Source organism: Vicugna pacos, chromosome 11 (assembly GCF_048564905.1).
Source record: "Vicugna pacos chromosome 11, VicPac4, whole genome shotgun sequence".
In the NCBI taxonomy this organism is placed as follows: domain Eukaryota; kingdom Metazoa; phylum Chordata; class Mammalia; order Artiodactyla; family Camelidae; genus Vicugna; species Vicugna pacos.
Window position 1 is genome coordinate 33,651,903 of NC_132997.1, and position 17,524 is coordinate 33,669,426.

The 17,524-nt window shown below is 37.4% G+C and overlaps 1 protein-coding gene across 4 annotated transcripts in view; it reads left to right on the forward strand.

The window, feature by feature from the left end:
- BMS1 (BMS1 ribosome biogenesis factor) overlaps window positions 1–17,524 on the forward strand; it is a 44,938-nt gene that overhangs the window by 11,406 nt on the left and 16,008 nt on the right. For 3 of the 4 annotated variants that reach the window (XM_072971064.1, XM_072971062.1, XM_072971065.1), the window contains exons 2-12: window positions 1,205–1,428; window positions 2,146–2,336; window positions 3,306–3,385; window positions 5,944–6,132; window positions 6,875–7,017; window positions 7,733–7,854; window positions 8,143–8,336; window positions 9,352–9,491; window positions 11,278–12,041; window positions 12,257–12,358; window positions 13,263–13,423. In XM_072971064.1, the coding sequence (XP_072827165.1) occupies window positions 1,253–1,428; window positions 2,146–2,336; window positions 3,306–3,385; window positions 5,944–6,132; window positions 6,875–7,017; window positions 7,733–7,854; window positions 8,143–8,336; window positions 9,352–9,491; window positions 11,278–12,041; window positions 12,257–12,358; window positions 13,263–13,423 (2,262 nt within the window). In that variant the 5' untranslated portion in view covers window positions 1,205–1,252. Of the gene's footprint in view, window positions 1–57; window positions 289–1,204; window positions 1,429–2,145; window positions 2,337–3,305; window positions 3,386–5,943; window positions 6,133–6,874; window positions 7,018–7,732; window positions 7,855–8,142; window positions 8,337–9,351; window positions 9,492–11,277; window positions 12,042–12,256; window positions 12,359–13,262; window positions 13,424–17,524 lie in introns of those variants that run through there. The other variant, XM_072971063.1, reaches the window with a different exon arrangement.

Below are 17,524 nucleotides of genomic sequence, written 5' to 3' on the forward strand. Positions count from 1 at the left end.
AGATCTGTTGACTCCAAATTGTGCCCCCACTTCCCGAAAGAAAAGGAGAAAGGCGTCATCAGTACAAGTTCGGAACCAAAATATAGTAGAGAAGAAAAATAATGTCTCTGAAATCACAACAGCTGTTTAGTCAAAGAGTTCCTAGAACCAAGCTCTCCTAAGTCCCAGCCATTGTATTTTTGACATTGTGCTGGTATATGTGGACTTTGTATTTCCGCTGGTGTCTGTCCGTGGGAAATCTGACCGATCAACAGTTGTGCAGCCTTCTGATGTGGCCCCTACTGCATGGTACAGGAGACACTGGTTTGGATTTCCTCCACTATTTCAGATCATAGCTGTAGCCATCTCCATGCACAGTGCCTAGCGCATTATAGGCAGATATGAATGCTTATTGAACTGAAATGAACCTTAATTGAATGAAATGAGCACCCCCCCCCGCCTTTTAAAGCAAGCGCTCATATTGTATGTGACCTGATTTCCTAAAAAAAATAATAATAATCCAGTGATGCCCAATTTATGGGCCATGAATTCCTGGGACTCTCAGAAATTATTGTGAGGATTTTGCAAATCCGTATGGTGTCCAGGCATCATCTAGGGCCAATCATACTTCACACACGTAGTTATTGTTTTTTTAATGTATACACACGACTATTATGTGTAAAAGTTTTAGAGATTCTGCAGTAGCTAAAAGTAATACTGCCATTATGTTGGAGATTTATTAAAATGATTTACTTTTTCAAACTATCATAAACATAGTGTAAGTTTGGAAGCCACTTCATTAGTCCAATTGATATTTAGGGCTGAGTTAGTATGGTAACTACTAGTTACATATGGCTATTTGAATTTAGAGTTGAATTAATTAAAATTAAATAAAATTTAAAATTCAGTTTCTCAATTTCACCAGGTACATTTTAAGTTCTCACTAGCTACACGTGGCTGGTGACTGTATTAAAAAATAGAGAGTATTTCCATCATTGCAGAAATGAACAATGCTGATGTAGACATTTAAGACAAAAAGTAATCTAAGCAGAGGTAAATGATTTTTAGCATAATAGAAATGAAATTGGGGATAATGTTAAGCAGTTTCCATCCCTAATGGGTGAGCAAATGCGTATCTCCCCATAAGGAGATAAATGAAATATACTGTTTTTCTCTGGGTGTTTTCTGGATTGTAAAATGTTTCCCCCATCCTTACCCCATTCAGTGTATTCAGTGTAGATTAGAGTTACGTGTGAATTGGTAAAAAGCCACTATGGAGACTAAGGACCAGAAGAAACACAGAAAGAAAAACAGTGGGCCCAAAGCTGAAAAGAAGAAGAAACGGCATTTGCAGGATCTCCAACTTGGAGATGAGGAAGATGCCAGGAAGCGAAACCCCAAAGCTTTTGCAGTCCAGTCTGCTGTGCGAATGGCTAGATCCTTTCACAGGTATGTTTAGCTGGAGTCTAGTAGTTTTTCCATTTATTCTTTTTAAACAGTAGGAGCCTCTCCAGATATTTGGGTTCATGAATCTGTCCCAACTCTGAAGGACATGGAGATGCATGCTGTATTTTTTTAACTAAAATGTAAGAAGTCTTTCCTTGCCTCTAGCATCTGCACACTTACTGGCTTTTTTTGCCCAAGAGAGAAGCTTGAGAGTTTATTTATAGTATTTGTAAACTTTAATTTCTGGGTTAATAGATGTGGTATTACATTTTCTGGATATGTTTCATATAATTGTAATATGTAGTATTAAAAAGCTTTATCTAATGAGTGCTTATTATATGTACGTTAAAGGCAGTGTAATTTAACCATTATTGAATTCCATTTTCCCAGTAGAAGAGCCAAAGTTAACTCCAAAGCCTCAGCTCTTATTTATTATGGTACACTACCTCCACGTTTGCCTTATTGTTTTCTTTTTAAACTAGTACAGTCAACTAACAAAGCAACCAGACTTAAGGTGTATATGGTTTTCAGCACTGTACTGTTGAAGTCAATCTGTTGTATATAGTTACTGAAGTGGTTATTTGGATTGGGGCTAGAAGATAACAAGTTAATTGTGTTCACATATTGTCTGTTCTGCTGTCTTGAAAATCTTTGCTTCTAGGGGTGATGCCTTTTATATTTTGAAAGTGAATTTACTTTTTTTTTTTTGTAAATAAATAGAACTCAGGATTTGAAGACAAAAAAGCATCACATTCCAGTGGTTGATCGAACTCCACTGGAGCCCCCACCAATAGTGGTGGTGGTGATGGGGCCTCCAAAAGTTGGAAAGAGCACTTTGATCCAGTGCCTCATTCGGAACTTCACCAGGCAGAAGCTGACTGAGATCCGGGGCCCTGTAACAATCGTGTCAGGTAGGAGAGTGCTGTCAAAGACTGATGTGGCACATCCTGTCATCTGGGGGACATGCGTGTCTTTTTTGAATATTTTCTTGACTGGTGAATGTTAAAGTAATATTGTCACTTCATATTACCACTCTTGTACTTTTAGTAAGGTGGTTGTAGCTTCAGAAAAGGATAGATAATAATGATGTAGACGTATACCTTCTTCTGACTGCTGTATGGATTTGCCAGCTGTGGTCCTCTGAAGGGCTTGGCAGGCCTGGGCAGGCTGGCTTGGTCAGAGTGAGCACCTTCCTTTAACAGATAGTGAGTACCTGCTGCATACCAGGCTTGCCCACATGAAGCCATGTTCTTGTGGAAGTGAGGGAGTTTTTCTCTTTTTTTCCTGTGAGAGCTTGTCTGCTCTGGGAAATGGTGACCTTTCTAAACTTTTAGGGAAGCTGAAGCAGATTCCCAAATGGCAGTGGTAGAATCTGAAATCTCTTATTAGAGCAATAATATAGTTGGATTGAGGCTTTTCTTTTTAAGGCATTCTATTATTTTGACTGATTTCTTTTAACTTAATTTAGAAATAATGATTATGCCATGGACATTCTGTTGCATTAGGCTTAGATGTTTTAGCTGTGGTGAGAACAGAGGAAACTTTATTAGAGAGAGAAGCATTGGCCCACTGCTGAAAAGGAGGATCATGACCATCATGAAGCCTACTTGTCTGCCCATTCCAATTGGAACTGTACCTGTTTGAGCACTTGATTCATATGGCTGGTCTTTTGGTATTATTTTAAAATTAGTGAACATAGCAAGAAAACTAAGATGGAATTAATTTTTTATGATCAGTTTTCTCCTCTGCAAATGAATTTCTGGTATACTCTTTGTAAGTGTGTAAGGTGCTTTAGTGGATGCAATTAAAAATGATAATTAGAGTTAATAGATTTTTTTCCAAGGTTTTTAAAAGTAAAATTTTTATCTTTCTACTTACAGGTAAAAAGCGCAGACTCACCATTATTGAATGTGGGTGTGACATTAACATGATGATTGATCTGGCTAAAGTAGCAGATCTGGTAAGTTATTGGGGATGGCATGGATTTCTGGTGGGGACTTGCTGCATTGTGATAGGTTGTTTATCCCATGTTGAAGGGAAGAGGTTTATGATTATTAAAGGAATGATGAGTATCATCAGGGATACAATAGATGTGTTTGAATTGATGATAATGATAATAATAATTGTTATAATAAATGGATAAATAATATAAATGGAATGCACATAATGAAATGTATTCTAAAATCTAAAAGCAAACCATAGGACAGAGAAAACTTTTAATGAAAGTATCATTTTTTGGACCTTTGCTAGGCACTGTGCTAAAGGCTTTCTACAAATTTAGCTCATCAAATCCCCCAGTATGCCTTAGAGGTAACTGGGTCTCCAGTTTACATATGATGAAATCGAGGCTCCTGGAAGTTAAGTAATTTATCTGAGGCTGGGAACTTTGCTCTTGATGGTATCAGGAACTCCGTTCTTAATAATTATGGTAAAAATAAGTACATGGATTACCCTTGAGAAGTTGTCAAAGTTTATAGTGGAAAATCTAGACAGTACTCAGCATATGGAAATTGTGCAGCCATGAATGCATTTATAAAATGGTCATGTTCATTAATTACCTTTTAAACTAGCAAAAATAAAGCTAAAAAGAAAAAAAATTAAACCATATTGATTAGGAAGTGTGGGGTGACAGATATGTTGGATTTTCTTATTCATTTTCATTGGTGACAAAGAAGATGCAGGTTTTATCCTTTGGTTCAGGAAGTCTCCTAAAAAATAAAATAAAAAGTAATTTAATATAGTTATTATAGTTGTGCCATCTTAATATCCAGAAACTAAGTACCATTCACATTTTGCTTATGTAATTCTGCAATTAATAAAAATAAGTATGTCATTGGCCACACAAAATAGCACAGTGTTATTAAATCTTGTATACTTGACATGATTGAAACAATTAAGCATGTCATTAATTTCTTTTATGTAACATATACCATATACTAATTTTAAAAGCATACACATAGTAAGAAAGATGCTTTTCATATACATGTTTTTAAAATTTAAAAAGGAACACACACATTTGCCCAAAAATACTCAAACTGTACTTCAGGGTATGGGATATGCACGATGCATGCTTTTGCTTTCCTTCTCTGACCCTTAGTCTCTCAGTTCTCTTCAGCGGTATCCTTCCAGATCATAAATATATGTACAACTCTTAGAGCACACACTGTTTATCATACATGCTGTTCTGTGCTTTGCTTGTTTTCCCTTAGTATGTCTTGAAGGTATAAGATAAGCTCAGACTCATTCTTTTTAACTATTCTGTTGTATGTACCATTATTTATTTCACCTGGCTAATGTTGACTGCTCTGTTCTGGGCTGTCATAAAGCTTCCTAAGTCACAGTGAAGGCACACTGGGTACGTGGACCTGTGTGTGTGTGTGTGTGTGTGTGTGTGTGTGTGCGGGCACGTGTATGTACATTGGAGTAGTAATAAAGGCTCACTTATCTTTAGCTGACAAAGATTGTCAGCTAAGGGACTGTTTGCCACTTATTCTTCGGACCCTACATCTAGCTACTTGCTCCCTGGCAGTCCATGGTGTCAGATGAGGTGTAGGGATATTCCACAGCCAGCCCACACAGCTGTGCTTTCTCACAATGCCCCGTGGCCTGCCTTCATGTATTTTCTGTTTTAAGGCTCTAAATGTCCCCTAGTTTAATCAAAGATTAATTTTTTGTTTTGGGGTTAGGTTTTTTTTACGTTACCTCCAGAAAGATGAGGACAGAGATGTTTTAAGTCTCCAGGAATCAATTCTGAAGTTGTTTTGCATGTTTGAAGAGTCATAAATATAAAAAATTGGTCTTTGCTTACATTTTCTTATAGATTACTGTTCAAAACTATCCTTTGTTTATGGATGAGCAGTTGGATGTTACAAATTAATATAAGAAAGATAGAGCTTTCCTACTACATACCTCCCAGTGAGAAACTCTTTTTTCTGTTAGAAGATTGAAAAAAATGTTCAAAAAATTTCACATTTTTTATGTTTTTCATTGATTACCACATCCTCCCATTTTTTGGACATCAGAGATGTGTTGCTTGGCTTAAAAATACTTAACAGAAAAATATTTCTTGAAGTGAAAACTTTTCAGGTTAAGGACCAAATTAGACCTAGCCTTTTCTGAGTTATTTCTCATATATCCAGATTATTGAAATGTGGTTGATATTGTCTCAAGCTTGCCTTGTAGAGCAGGTCAGAAGGTTTTCTTTATCATGGTGATTCCCTAAAGTAATTGTTTAATTTAATCTAGAGCAGGAGTAGGCAAACTTTTCAACAAAGGACTGTATATAAAGATAGTAAATATTTTACGCTTTGCGGGTCACAGTTTCTGTTGCAGTTACTTAGCTGTGGTTGTAATGCAAAAGCAGTTGCAGACAATATAAAGAAATTAATATGTCTGTGTTCCGGTAAAACTTTAGTTGCAGAACAGGTGACGGGCCAGATTTGACCCGTGGGCCATTGTTTGATGATGGTCTGTTTTGGGTAGCCTCCTTGAGAAATTTTGTTTCTCTTCTGTTTTTAGGTTCTGATGCTTATAGATGCCAGCTTTGGGTTTGAAATGGAAACATTTGAGTTTCTAAACATCTGTCAAGTACATGGCTTTCCTAAAATTATGGGCATTCTCACTCACCTAGACTCCTTCAAGCATAATAAGCAACTGAAGAAGACAAAGAAGAGATTAAAACACAGGTTCTGGACAGAAGTCTACCCGGTAGGAAGAGTACTATAATCCTTTAAAAATAGAATGAAAAGGAGAGATTAACAAACCTCTCTACAGGATCGCCTCCTTCGTTTCCTTTATATATCTGTTCATAATCCCTGGAATATTTCCTCACGATAGTCTTCATTCTGGGCCTCTTGGTGTGTCTTATTTATCTCTGCTTCCCCCAGCACCAGCACGAGGCAGCGTCTGGCTATATGTCTTTTGGATTTGTGATTTAATAGAATTTGTCCAAAGTTTTTCCTTGTCACAGGACCAAGAACTGTATTGCACACACACTGCCACTGCTTCCTCTCCCCGAGACCACTGGGTCCCATTGGTCACAGAATTTTTTTGGTGCCCAGGAGCCTCATTTCTCCTGTGCAATGCTGCACTCAGATGTCACTGCTTGACTTGAAACTAAATACATCTACAGCTCTGTCCCTACAAAGCCCTAACAAGATGAGTCCTGAAAGAAGCCAGAGGCCTTCTGGAAGCATTGGCACAGTGGGTTGCTAGAAGTCTCCCTTTCTTACCGTTGCTGCTGCTGCTTTTTTTTTTTTTTTTTTTTTTTTAATTTTCAGTTTACAATGTTGTGTCAATTTCTGGTATACAGCATAATGTTTCAGTCATACATACACATACATCTATTCAGTATTGCTTCTTGTTTAGAGGCCTTTATTTTGGTGTGGTAGTGACAAAAATTCAGTTGAAATTTAATTGATTAATTAATTAATTAATTTTTAATATTTAGGGTGCCAAGCTGTTCTACCTTTCTGGAATGGTGCATGGAGAATATCAAAACCAAGAAATTCATAATCTGGGCCGTTTTATTACAGTTATGAAGTTTAGGCCTCTTACATGGCAAACGTCTCACCCTTATATTCTTGCAGACAGGTAAAAAGTGAATGTAAACTTCTTCCTGACCCATATGTTTCAAAGCGAAAAAGGTTAGAAAAGGAACAGTACTAGAGCTTATTTTGTCTTAGTTTTAAACAGTGGAGAGAGAAATATAGTTGATGGGAAATACCTGCTTTTTCGTATCCTTTCTTAAAGATGCTATGGCTTCAGGAGTAAATAAAGAATAAATGTTTAGAAAAATGTGAGGATTTTGAAGCATTTAAGGCTACAGGATGTAGCCTTCATTTTCAGTGATGCTGCCTTTGGATCACGCTGCTCCTGTCACTCAGATGTGCCCTGTGCTTTCCTTCCTTTATGCTTTTTTCGTATTTTTTTTCTTGGGCTAGAATGCCCTTTCTCCACCTGCCAGAATCCAAGCCACACTCAAAAACCCAAATCAAAGCTTAATCTTCCAGAAACAGTTTTTCTGGATATGTTCTCCACTCTTCTGTAACCCCAGGTGTATGTCATTCCCCATTTTTGGCATCTTGCTTATGGAGTGTGTATCATGTAGAGCTTGAGAGAGAGGCAGTCATGTGTCTGCACCTTTTCTTCTGGTAGATGGTGAACTGTTCTTACTTCTCTGTTTTCTATAATTTTCTAAACAATATGTTTAGTGAAATGCTGAATGTGATGAATCATTGAAATGTGAAGAGAGATATAGGAACTTTGACATTAATTTCTGCGGTATAATTGAGTCTTATTTTTCCAGGATGGAAGATTTGACAAACCCAGAAGATATCCGAACAAATAGCAAGTGTGACCGAAAGGTGTCTCTTTATGGTTATTTAAGAGGAGCACATTTGAAAAATAAAAGCCAAATTCACATGCCAGGTATCCTTTTGTGGTAAAATATACTGTATTTGTAGAGCTCTTGGGATGACTTTATTTCTCAGGATGCTTCATCTTGCTGGAGGGTTTAAGAGTAAGTCAGCTCTGCATCGTTCAGCAAAGGGGTTAAGTTGACCAAATTTCCTCCGCTCTGATGGTGGTGTTTAGCTAGAGAGGCACAGTGCTGGTGTCAGCCAATGCCTTTGTTGTGGCTGAAGCCTTCTGACTGTGGGCCATTTCTGCCGGCGGTCACTTGTCAGCTGAAGCCATCTTCCTGGGTCTGTCTTCCAGGTGTAGGAGATTTTGCTGTGAGTGACGTCAGTTTCCTCCCAGACCCCTGTGCGCGTCCTGAACAACAAAAGAAGCGCTGTTTAAATGAGAAAGAAAAGTTGGTGTATGCACCTCTGTCTGGAGTTGGTGGTGTGCTGTATGACAAAGATGCTGTCTACGTCGACCTTGGGGGCAGCCACGGCTTCCAGGAATCGGTGAGGGGAAAGTCACGGGAAGTACTGTAGTCAGCCTTTGTTTACTGAAGCTTTTTATCTTTGTGTGTCTTGTAAATATACGGAACACTTAACTACACCAAGCAGAAGGTGAAAGTCATGTCCTCCGTACCTCCCTGCTGCCAAGATACACAGGGGACCCACGTCTCCCAGTGTGAGCTTTGGAAACAGTTTGGCATACTTTCTGCTTTCTCATTATACAAAATCAGTGTGTTTTCTGGCTCTCTTTGGTCTTTTTCTTTCTCTTTCTCTCTAAACATACACATGTTTATTTAGACTATATTGTATATATCTTTAGATTATTATACATTATATGTAAACACCATCTGTGTGGTATTTGTGTGTGTGTGAGAGAGAGCAGTAGTATTTGTTATATGGGATCCAACTATAAATGCTCTTGCAACTTTTTGGGGGCACCTAAGAATATGTGATGCCATTTTTCCCCTGTTAGTATTTGTAGAGATGCTCCAATCTCTTTATAACTGTAGTATTTCGTTGTATCGATAACTCTCCTTTACTGAACCAATCCTTGGAGGTCCGTGGGGCTCACCCCCAGTTTCCCCTGGTTGGAGCAGTGCTTTAGTGAGTGCCCTCACACATGCAGCTTTGCTCACTGGGAGGGATCTTTTATGCAGTAAATTCCTTGAATAAAATTTTTGTATAAAAAGACAACAAATAAAAAAAAGTAAACTTCAGATTTTTAATTTCTTTGTTCTGAAATGGGATTTTTTTATTGGGCCAAAATAAATGCTTTCTGTAGCACTGGCACCTCTGTATTTAGGTTATTAGATTGTATACTCCATGAACTTTGGAAAAGTTTAATGAGAGAGCAATCAATTTTAGGCTTTGTTGTAAGATTTTTTTTTTTTTTTTGAAGCAGTAAGAAAGGTTCTCAGGAATGGTGTTTAGGGTAATTTTGAGAAACTGATTGAAACCAGTGTATTTTTCTTCAGCATCCTTGTGCGTTCCTCACTTTCTTTCTTGGTGGCCTTGACAGGAGGAGGTGAGGCCCACCCATGAACTGGTCCAGAGTCTCATTTCCACCCATTCCACTATTGATGCCAAGATGGCTTCAAGTAGAGTGACACTTTTTTCTGATTCCAAACCGCTGGGGTCAGAGGATATAGATAATCAAGGGTAAGTTTGCTATTTTTCTATTTTTAATAAAAAAAATTATAGAAGATTATATCACACATAATTCTGCCATCATAAAACATTTTGGTGGGATTCATTCCAGGCTGTTTGGTTTTGCTTTGCTTTGCTTTACTTTGTACGTGCATGTGTTTCTGAGGGCTCTTCGCTTATGTGAACATCATGTGTAAGTATTTTCTTGAAATAATATACGGGATTCAGTTTTTACAAACTCAGAGTATTCCTTGAATATCACAAAACCTTTCCATTGGTTGATTTGTTTCTTAGGAGTCCTAAGGCCACTTGGCTTTATTTTAATGGCCAAAATAGCAAGCAGAGTCAGGAAGCTTGCTCAGGTGGCTGTCCGGAAGCCACATGTGTTGTCTCTAAAATTTTTACTTATATTGCGTTGTAATGTCTTCTGTGGGTTGATTTCCACTAATATCTGGCTTATGTGAATTATTTTTAGTCAGAATTGGGAATTTGTATACCTATACATAGTGGGTGTTTTGGTTTTATTATAGTGATTTATGACTCCCACTAAAAATTAGTCTGAAAACGAGATTAGTTTATAATTCTAAGTATGTATAAATGCAGGAAAAAGTTTTTGGGGAAACTCACCTGCTGCCCTCCAACTAGCAGGTGGTATATAGCATGGTAATTAAGTGCGATAGGACTACTGGTTTTGGGAAATCAATCTCTCTAAGCCTTAATTTCCTGATATCTCATAGGAGTTGTGATAATTAAATACAATAGGACACACTATACTACTTACCACGATGTCTCATGGATAAGAAATATCAATAGAAGACCCCTGCTATTATGATCAATGTTGCTAGCTAACTATTTTCATTGTTGAGTGTTCCTCTAATCCTTGTGTACATGAATACGCTAACATGGTTACAGTCATAATACGTGTAAAGTTTTATATGTGCATTGTGAGCATTTCCTGTTTCTATATGTTCTCTTTATATAATCATCATTTTATTATTATTGATATATTTTAAGTTATCCATTTTTAGTACAATTTTTCTAATTTTTTTTCACAATTTCATAAATACTGCTGTTAAATAGCTTGATTGTTTTTTATTTCATCCCATAGTTTTGACATCTTGATGATTCTTCTTTATCAAGTATTGCATTGGTGATTTCAGAATGGCATTATTCTTAACGTGTTGTTCCTTCTCCATTTGTTGGCTGGCATTCTTTAACAAAGAGTTTAACTTACCACTCTTATTTTAGCATCACTGTTGACTAATGGACTTTATTAGAAAGTTTCATCTGTTATTATCCCATTACTATCATTATTTTTTGTGATGCCTTTAGTCTGTCTTTGTCCTTTTGGCATGGCCCTGTTAGCCCTTGCCTTCTTCTTGCTTTCTGACACAATAGGGCGTTCCAGGCTTACTTTGTACTTTCCCTGCCTTGGACCTGGAGTCAGCCATTCCTCTAAGGATCTTCTGTTTCAAACTTGGAAATAATGAGTCTTCTAAAAGATCTGTTAAATACTCACTTCCCTTTTGAGCAATTTCTTTCTGAAATCGGACCTTTTTTAAAGATTATTTCTTTATTCTCTTCATAAATTCTTTTGAAGAGTGTGTTTTTAGGGAAATGTGCATGAGTTTGCCTATCAACTATTCCAGTATTGAGCAAATCGTTCCTCTCTGTGCTGTGTCATTTAAAACCATTTCTTAAGGTTATTTTCTATCTCTTTGCATATTTATTGACTTCCATTTCTAGATTAGCCAATTATTGTGCAATTTGAGTTCTGTTGCTTTCCTTTCTAATACAGGCTGTTGATGCCAAAAGAGGAAAAGCAGGTGGATTTGAAAACTGGGCGAGTGCGTCGGAAAGCCGTTTTTGGAGATGAAGAAGATGAGTCTGGAGACAGTGATGATGAAGATGATGAAGAAATGTCTGAAGGTGACAGGTTGGAAAATAGCTCTAGTGATGAGACAGAAGAGGAGGAAGATGCTGAAATGACTGATAAACAGTATATGTCTGGTAAAGGTATCAAACGGCAAAAACTTGAGCTAGAAGAGGATGTGGAGGTGGATTTGCCAGCGTTTGCCGATAGTGATGATGACCTTGAGAGGAGCTCAGTGGAAGAAGAAGCAGAGGAAGCCGATGAAAGCAGTGAGGAAGAGGACTCCACTGCAGAGGAAGAGAGGGGTATTTTACAATCTAAGGCTGTCAGAGAAGGCACTAAGCGAGGACCATTACAAACTAATGGTGTGAGTGATAGTTTGCATCTGGAGAAGTCTTTGACAGTGAAAAAGGCAGCCCTCACCACTTCAGATTCAGGCCATTGCACAGCTGAAGAGGCATTTGCATCCGAAGATGAATCTGAAGAAAACTCCTCTGTCAGTACAGAGGAGGAGGAGGGTTCAGAAAATGAAAAGGTTATTAGGAAAAAGTTCCCACGGCCTTCTCAGGTGGTCAGTAGTCAGAAACTGGGGTCAGAGAACTTAACCGAAGAGACCAGTGATATAGAAGACTTACTCAAAGAGGAAGAAGATTACAAGGAAGAAAATAACTATTCCACAGAAACTTCAGGTGTGTTTAAATTTAATTTAACGGCCATTATAAACTTGGCCCTGAAAATGTTCTACAAACTGAATGTCTACATTTGAGGGTCTGCTGTTCTGGAGATTTTGTTAACTGTTCAAATATTGCACCTCATAAAGGGATTTCAGAATGAATGAGCACTGAGCTTGAAGCAGAGAGGACAGATAAACAGACTTAACCGATGTTGGTGTTGGTCCTTTCAGGTGCCCTCAAGTGGAAGGAAGACCTGTCCAGGAAGGCAGCTGAGGCCTTTCTGAGGCAGCAGCAAACAGCTCCAAATCTTCGAAAGCTTATTTATGGGACAGGTAAAAGAAGCTCTGGTTCAGATCTAGAAACATTTTAGTTTCTTAGACTATTTTCTGAAAAGGGGGTGAGAAAATTGGTTGGAGGATTTGGGTGGTATTTTTGGTATCCATAAGATATTTCTGGCTGTCAAACTTTAGATCTGGCAGATGTTTTTAATCATCAGGTCATGAGGACCCAAAGTCAGTCATAAGAAATAGATTTATGGGTTTGCCATAAAACTTTTGATGAGAATACTCTCCATTATGTAATTTTGTACCTCCTATACAAAGTCTTTCATTAAAATTTTTGTAGAATTTAGTGCCAGAAAAATAATTCTGCCTATAAAGGCATTTTTTTCCCTTCTGGAGAATGAGCTCTGTGTTTAACTCATTCTCTTTCCCCCCTTTGCCCTTCTCTGATTTTGTATTTTATTAATACGTCTATATATTCTTTTTGAAAAGAGCTTGACGCAGTGATGCAAAAAATAAATATAAAGCGGTGAACCTGATATTGTGGTCCTTATTTTGTGATTAGAACAAGGCCAAGGAGTATATGTGAGCTAGGAGCATTTAATCGGAGGGTTGGTGTTTACTGATTTCCATTCAGGTTTTGCCTTAGTGCTGTTACTAATTAGAGACTCAGTGCCCTTCAAGAAGAACTCTTTATGATAATTGAAAACTCTGCCTTTAAGTGTCTCTTCCCTCCCCCAAGCCCTAGCATTCTCCCTCCTCAGTGCACACTTTGCTGCTGGCTTGCGGGAGGGCAGCTGCCCTCCAGACGTTGAGCAGGAGTTCCTTGGCCTTCTCTGTCTGTGGCTGATGCGCTCAGGGGCACCACCATACTTACCACAAACAGGGACCCTCAGTCCTGAGTCCTCTAGTGGGTAGATCTGTTCTCACTTTTCTATCATGGCGGTTTCTTTAGTGACAGAGGATAATGAAGAAGAAGAAGATGGTGATACCAGGGAAGAGCTTGGAGGGTTGTTTCGTGTCAGCCAGCCTGCCAGAGAGTGTAAGCACAAGGCTGACTCTTTGGATTGCTCCAGATTTCACGTGGAGGCGCCCCATGACTGGGATTTAGAGGAGGTAAGGCTGAGTATGAATATGTGACTTATGAGAGAATGAGGGAATTGTTCTAAAAGAAGATTATGTGATTTCAATATTGCCTGTTACTAGCTTCGTATTTTTATGACACAGCAGGACATTTCTCCAGCAGTTGGAGTGAATGTTTCATGCATTCTAAGCAATAATATGTTCTGAGTTTAGTCAGACCATGTGCATGTGTTATGGAAAAAAGGAAAGTGTTCAACTCTTAGTGTGAATAGTATTATAAATCTTTATTTTGAAGCATTACACGTAAGTTTTCATACATTTGAGATACTTTGTGTTTTATAACTAGGAGATACCTAGTGTCCCAGAAGTTAACTTTTATAATTTCTACCATTTGTAAGCAAACAGCAATTCATGACAGTGGTAGATTTTCTTTCCCTGCTCACCTCTCTAGTCACACTGGAGAATTCATTCAGTTCTCAGACTTGCCACGTTTAATCCCATCTTGAATTTCTTGTGCTCTATTTTCTCTTCTGGAATGTTCTTCTGATCTTCCCAAGGCTGGCTTCTGATCATTCAGTTTAGCTGAAAGGTCACTCCTTTGGAAGCCCACTCACTATCATATTATCTATATTAATTCACTGGGTAGCAGTTTTATGCACTTTATGAGATTTTATGTAGCCATTTTTTATGGTAAAATTTAACACAGATTATAGAAAACCGCATAAAAATAATTGTTTAACTTAATGGATTATTAGGTGAGTACCTCTGTAACTCCATGTATCAACCCCAGTCATAGACCTCTCCTCCCTGCAGAAGGAACAGTGACTCCTATAGTAATCATTTCTTCTTTTCTTTATAACTTCATCTTCCAAGTATACATCAGTAAACACCAGGGTTTGTTTTAGTTTACCAGGTTATCTTTCTTTGTTTTTCTCTGCCTTTTAAGTCTCTTAATCTACAATATTCCCCTCCAGTCATCTCTTTTTTTTCCCCTTACCTTTTCACTTGTTTAAGAAACCAAGTATTTGATGTATAGAGTTTCTCATATTCTGGGTGTCCTGAGTTGCATCGCATCCCCATGTGCAGTTTGTCAGGCTCCACTCTTCTCTGTATTTTCTATAAATTGATACAGAGCAATACCAATAGAGATGTCTGTGGTGATGGAAATGATCTGTAAAGAACTGTCCAGTGTGGTCATTTGTATATATTATTTAAAATACTGAGCACTTTAAATGTGGCTATGAGACAGAAAAACAAAATTTTTAATTTTATTTGTCTTATTTAATCTCAATTAATTAGAATGTAAGTTACCATGTAATAGTTGTAGCTACCCATGGATAGCACATCTAGAAGTTTGATTAGATTTAGGTGGTTTTTTTGTTGTTATTGTTTTGTTTTCAAGACTACTTCCTAGGTTGTAGTGTTTTTTCATTAGGAGACACACAAAATCACCTTGTGCTGTTAGCAGCTATAGATGTTCAATGCTTAGATCCATTAATTTATTAAGGATGTAAAATGGTAATATTTTGTTCAAATTTCTCTTCGCTTGTTAGCTGAAATACTTCTATAAAGAGAAACTTCTCGTCTACTATTTGGTTACCCAGTTCCATATAAGCAGTAAAAATACTTGATTCCTTTTTTCAGAATGATTGTCCAAAGGTGACTTTTTTTTTTAAGTTCTATTTTTAACTTGGATTTAAATATAGTTGATGTGTTTTCTGCCACTGCACTTGTTATCCTTACTGATGACCATATTTGTCTCATCTGTGGCCAGTGGGAGTCTCTTCATATTGGCTCCTGGGTCCTTTTGACATGACCCTAGGAGTCCTTGACTGCTTTATTGCTGTCTGATAGGAAAAGATGTTCCAGCATCATCTTGTACATTTCTGATGCCAGACTTGGAAACAGCCATAAGAAGTCCTGATTGTTTCTAGGCCTCTTCAGTAACCAGAGCTGGGAGAATTCATGTGTACATTTCCAATTCAGATTCAGGACTACAGGGTTTTTACTTAACCTCTTTTATCTTACATTTATATCTCTGTTTTTCCACTGGAGAATTATTCCCTGTTTGAATTGGAAGATGATTAAATTAGAAAGTTGTATAATTACTCATTTACTTTATCCCAGTTACACACAGAAGGTGTCTAGCATTATACTTGTTTCTATTGACTACTGAAAACAGGTAAAGTTTTTTCTTATACGTTCTCCCTTGTCTCTTTTCAAAAGTGGCTACCCATTTTGCATTCCCACCAGCAGTGTGCGTAGCTTCCGATTTCTCCACATCAGAATAACATCACCAACACTTGTTATCACCTATTTCGTTGTTGTTTTTTGTTGTTATAATCATTCTGGGAGGTGTGAAGTCATAACTAATTGCACTTTTGATTTGCCTTTTCCTGATGGCTAATAATGTTAGGTATCTTTCTTGTGCTTATTGGCCATTTGTATATATTATTTGAAGAAATGTCTATTTATATTGTTTGCCCATTTAAAAAATTGGGTTGTCTAAGTTTAAGTTGTTTCTGTATTCAGGATCCAAGTCCCTTATCAGATATGTGATTTACAAATATTTTCTCCCATTCTGTAGGTTGTCTTTTCTGTGCCCTTTGAAGCACAAAGTTTTGAATTTTGATGAAATCTAATTTCTCTACATTTTTGTTGTTATTTGTATGTTTGGTATCATACCTAAAAAACCATTGCCAAATCCAAGATCAGGAAGACTTACTCCTGTGATTTTGTGCTTTGTAGTTTAGCTCTTAAACTTGGGTCTTTGCTACATTTTGAGTTAATTTTTATATTTGGTGTGATGTGAGTCCAACTTCATTCTCTTGCATGTGGATATCCAGTTGTCCTAGCACCATTTGTTGAAAAATCTTATTCTTTCCCCCATTGCCTTGTCTTGGCACCCTGGGTAAAAATCACTTGGTCATAGATAGATAAATGGGCTTATTTATGGACTCGTAACTGTATTCCATTGAGCTATACAACTGTCCTTATGCTAGTACCATAATATTTGATTACTATTGTTTTGTAGTAATTTCTGAAATCAGAAAGTGTGAATCCCTTGACTTTGTTCTTTCAAGATTGTTTTGTCTTACCTGGATCCCTTGGGTTTTCTATATTTTATAATCAACTTTTCCATTTCTACAAAGAAACAAGCTGGGATGCTGATAGGGGTTATACTGAATCTGTATTTTGGATAGTATTGATATCTTACCATTGTCTAATCTGTTAACACCGATGCCTTTCCACTTGTTTAGATCTTTTCTTTCAAGAATGTTGTGTAGTTACCAGAGTATAAACTTTGCACTTCTTTTGTTGGATTTATTCCTAGTATTTTATTCTTTTTTTGGTGCTATTGTAAAAGGAAGGGACTGTTCTGTGAATTTCATTTTTGGATTGTTCATTCCTGGTGTATAGAAATAAAATTTGTTGTTGTGTATTGATCTAGTATCTTGCAACCTTGCTGAACTCATTTACTCGGATAGTTTTTCAGTGTGTTCCTTAGGAGTTTCTACATGTAGGATCATATCACCTGTGAATAGTGATAGTTTTTCTTTCTAAAATGGACATCTTTTATTTCAATTTCTTGCTTAATGGTCCTGGCTGGAAGGTCTGGTTCAGTGTTGAATAGAAGTGGTGAGAGGAGACATCCTTATCTTACTTCTGATCTTCAGGGGAAAGCTCCGTCTTCCACCATTAAGTATGCTACTAGCTGTGGGTTTTTCATGGATGCCCTTTATCGGATTTAGAAAGTTCCCTTCTATTCCTAGTTTGTTGAATACTTGTATCATAGAGGGTCTATTTTTAAAACTTTATCTGGACCCCGGTTCCTTTAAGTCAACTATTGTTAACTTGCTTCCTAAAAGCAAGGATCTTCTTGGAACAGTTCACTGTTTAGTGCCCGCAAAGCTTGACCACAGAGTAAATATTCAGTAAATATTTAGTGAGTGATTATAGGCATGAAGGAATGAGTAAATGAGCGAATTTGCTTTTGCATCCATTATAATCATGCTAGCTTCAAGGCTGCTCTTTGAGAATGAGGTTGTGTATGAAAAATATGAATCATGATCAAAATCTGATTGAAAGCCAGGACCTATGTGAAGATTTCTATATGTGTGCTTCTGAGGCCTT